We start from the raw sequence: 3550 nt of genomic DNA on the forward strand, positions 1-3550 counted from the left end.
ATCTGGAGTGAAAAAAAAAAAAAAGAAACTATCTGTTACATAAGCACATTCTTTTTAGAAAGAATCTTGGGTGAATCCAAGATTCTGCCAGAATGAAGGCAAGCTCATAGACTCAAGTACTCCTGAGAGAGGTATGTTGGTGATAGTTCAGTTAGAGGGGATTGGGAAGTATTATTGCCTTATCCCCCAGTAATTTTAATTACGTTGGACCCTCTCTTAACCTCTGCCATTTTTTATCCCACAGTAATTCCTCTCTTACATTTTTTATGAATTGGGACTGCAGCAATATTTCTGGTCAAGGTAGAAAGAAATAGTAACCTGTGGCTAGAATACAAAAAGCAGAAGCTTGTACAAGAAAGTGGTCTAAGCCAGGCACCAACATGAGCAACAAGCTTCATAGAGTAAATGTCTATATGCTGGTGGAAGACAAGCACTGGAAAGACATAGGCACGGGACAAATTTCACCAAAATACATCCAACGGCTCCAGGGTGTGTGCCTGCTTGTTTGTTCAGAATTAGATGGCTCAGCAATTCTGGAGTGTAAAATACATTCTAACCTGCCCTATAAGAAACAACAAGGGGATGTAATCATTTGGTCTGAACCTAAGAACCATGGCATGGCACTACATTTCCAGGACCCAAATGGTTGTCAAGAGATCTGGGAAGCTATTTGCCAAGTTCAAGGAAAAGATCCAAGTTTAGAAATCACACAAGAACTTACTGATGATCTGAAAAGTTTTGAAGATCTGCTGAAGAGCTGGAATCAATTTGAGATGTCAAAATTTAAAGTTCCTACACTGGATAACATGGTAAACTTATTTACTATGATCAAAGAAACGCCAAGCCTCAAGGAAGGGCTGGTTCTGGTTTTAGAAAATGAAGGTTACATTAAAAAATTGCTGCAGTTGTTCAACACTTGTGAAGAAAAGCTGAACATAGAAGGCTTGCACTATTTGCATAGCATAATTAAAGGAATCTTGTTTCTAAATGATACGCGCTTGTTTAAGATCATGTGTTCTGATGAATTTTTCATGGATGTGGTAGGATGCCTTGAATATGGACCTGGTTTGGATCAGCCAAAGCAACACAGGAAATTTTTGACTCAAAATGTGAAATTCAAGGAAGTTATTCCAATAGCACAATACCAACTTAGGCAAAAAATACAACAGACCTATAGAATGCAATATATTCATGATATTTTGTTACCCACACCATCCATATTTGAAGCAAATATTCTTTCTGATCTTACCACTTTGATTTTTTTCAACAAAATTGAAATAATTACCATGATACAGGAAGATGAAAAATTTTTGCTCGAACTTTTTGCTCAGTTAAAAGATAACACAGTGAGTGATGAAAGAAGGCGTGAATTGTTATTATTCTTCAAGGAATTCTGTGTTTTTGCTAAGACATTACAGTCTCAAGAGAAGAATGCATTACTAAAAACACTGATAAAGCTAGGAATCATGAATACACTGAAAGTTGTAGTGCATGTGCATGATAATGAAATACAAGTAGCCGTTCTAGATATATTTGCTCATCTAGTAGAATATAATCCTCGTCTAATCCAAGCTTATGTAGTAGAAGAAGCTCGGGACAGGAAAGATAATGATGACCTTCTCATTAATATATTGATCAAAAAAATGATCTGTGATTCCGATCCTGAATTTTCACGAGGCATCATTTTGCCAGCAGTTCTTCATGCTCTTCTCGATCCAGAAAATATGTGTGTCACAGCTAATGGGTATGAAAGAAAGGGATTTCTGAATTTCTTCTATACATGTTGCATGAATAATCTCATAGAACCAATTTTTACCACCACAGTAGAAATTGATAGTGATGATAATACTGCTAACATCTGCCCAGATAATTATCAAAATGCACAGTTACTTGAAGTACTTTTAGAAATACTCACGTTTTGTGTACAATGCCACTCAATTTACATAAAAAATTATATTTTAAGCAATAACTTACTCAGCAGAATATTGGTCCTGATGAGTTCAAAGCATACTTTTCTGATTTTATCTGCTGTCCGGTTTATGAGAAAGATTATTGGCCTTAAAGATGAAATATATAATCTGTACATAATTAAGAAAAACCTGTTTAAACCAGTTGTAAGTGCTTTTATGCATAATGGATCTAAGTACAATATGTTAAATTCAGCTATTATTGAGCTATTTGAATTTATAAGACAAGAAAATATTAAGTCTCTCATTTCAAACATTGTTGAAAATTTTTTTATTGCTTTTGAATCAATTGAGTATGTACAGACCTTTAAAGGGTTGAAGACTAAATATGAAGAGGAGAAGAAGAAAGAAATTCAAAAACAAAGATATTTACATAATAGGATATACAAGAATATGTGTTGTAGACGAATCAAAATTATGGAGGTAAAAATCAAGGCAGACATAAGTTGTAGAGGAATCACAGATGAAGAAAAAGTAGAAGAAGAAAAAGAAGAAGGAGCTATTGTACCAATGAGTAGTGACTTTCCAAGTCATTCTGATACATTTATGAAAATTAAAGAAGAAAATGAAATAGAACGCCCCAAAAGAAAATCATCTGAAGTTTCTCAGTGTTTTCCACCTCAAAGTGATAATTCTGATAATGGAATGAGTACAGTTCACTGTAGTAGCCTTGTTCCTTTAGTGGATTACCCATATGATACTGATGGTGAAAATGATGATGATTCTTACGGTAATGATAAAAATGAAATTGAAAATGAAGAACCCCCCAAAAAAAGACCCAACCTTAGTTCATAAATTATATGAGGCCCTTATTTTCTAGTTCAAATTCTATAAATATCACAAATTTTACAAAATATAATTAAATTTTTTTCTTCTATGAAGTTTTAGATACGGTAGAATATGGAGTCCAATAATGAATAAGAGGCCTCAATTTTATATAAAGAAAGAAAGCAACCCCCCAATATAGATGCCTATAATAAAAAACACCTACTCAGTCATAACTTCTTAATGACAAAATGTTACTTCAACAACATTATTTGGGAGGAAGAAAGAGTTTGATAATGCAATCCAATTTTTACTAAAGTCTTCATATTAGAAACAACTAATGTGGTTCTATCGCAAAGACTACTTTTTGTTTTTTATTAAGGATCTAGCAATGGCACTTTTTTATAACTTGAAGTGTGTTTAAAGTATCCATTCTTTGTATGAAAGACACTGGAAAGTAAAGAAAAATAAAATAGGACTTTTCAACATTTCTGGGAAGATTTAACACAGCTTCATTATGAATAATAATAATAATAGAGAAACAACATCCAGTACAATTTTTTTGTGAATAAAGTGCTAAGCTGAATTCTAAAAAAGCTGTTTTTAATGTACTTCTTTTTTAGATTATGAATATCAAGTAGTGTCGCGCGCCCTACGTCCCGCTGGCAGGAATAGGCGTGCAACAACAGGATTCTTCTGCGAACAACCTTTATTGTACAGCACTCTGAGCAGGGGATCTCCCTGAGCAGGGGACTTTTCTCTGAGCAGGGAACTCCCTGAGCAAACATTCTGTCTTGGTCAGGGCAACTCCCTACCGG

At 34.2% G+C, this 3550-nt stretch overlaps 1 protein-coding gene across 1 annotated transcript; it reads left to right on the plus strand.

Moving 5' to 3' along the window:
- Positions 1-380: 380 nt before the first annotated feature.
- LOC308414551 (protein PPP4R3C1-like) lies at positions 381-2762 on the plus strand (the record flags this gene model as incomplete). The annotated part of the gene is made up of 1 exon (XM_080909781.1): positions 381-2762. The coding sequence occupies one exon, from the start codon at positions 381-383 to the stop codon at positions 2760-2762; it is 2382 nt and encodes a 793-aa protein (XP_080765907.1).
- Between the last annotated feature and the right edge of the window lie 788 nt (positions 2763-3550).

Source organism: Micromys minutus (genome assembly GCF_963924665.1).
Source record: "Micromys minutus genome assembly, chromosome: X".
Classification (NCBI taxonomy): domain Eukaryota; kingdom Metazoa; phylum Chordata; class Mammalia; order Rodentia; family Muridae; genus Micromys; species Micromys minutus.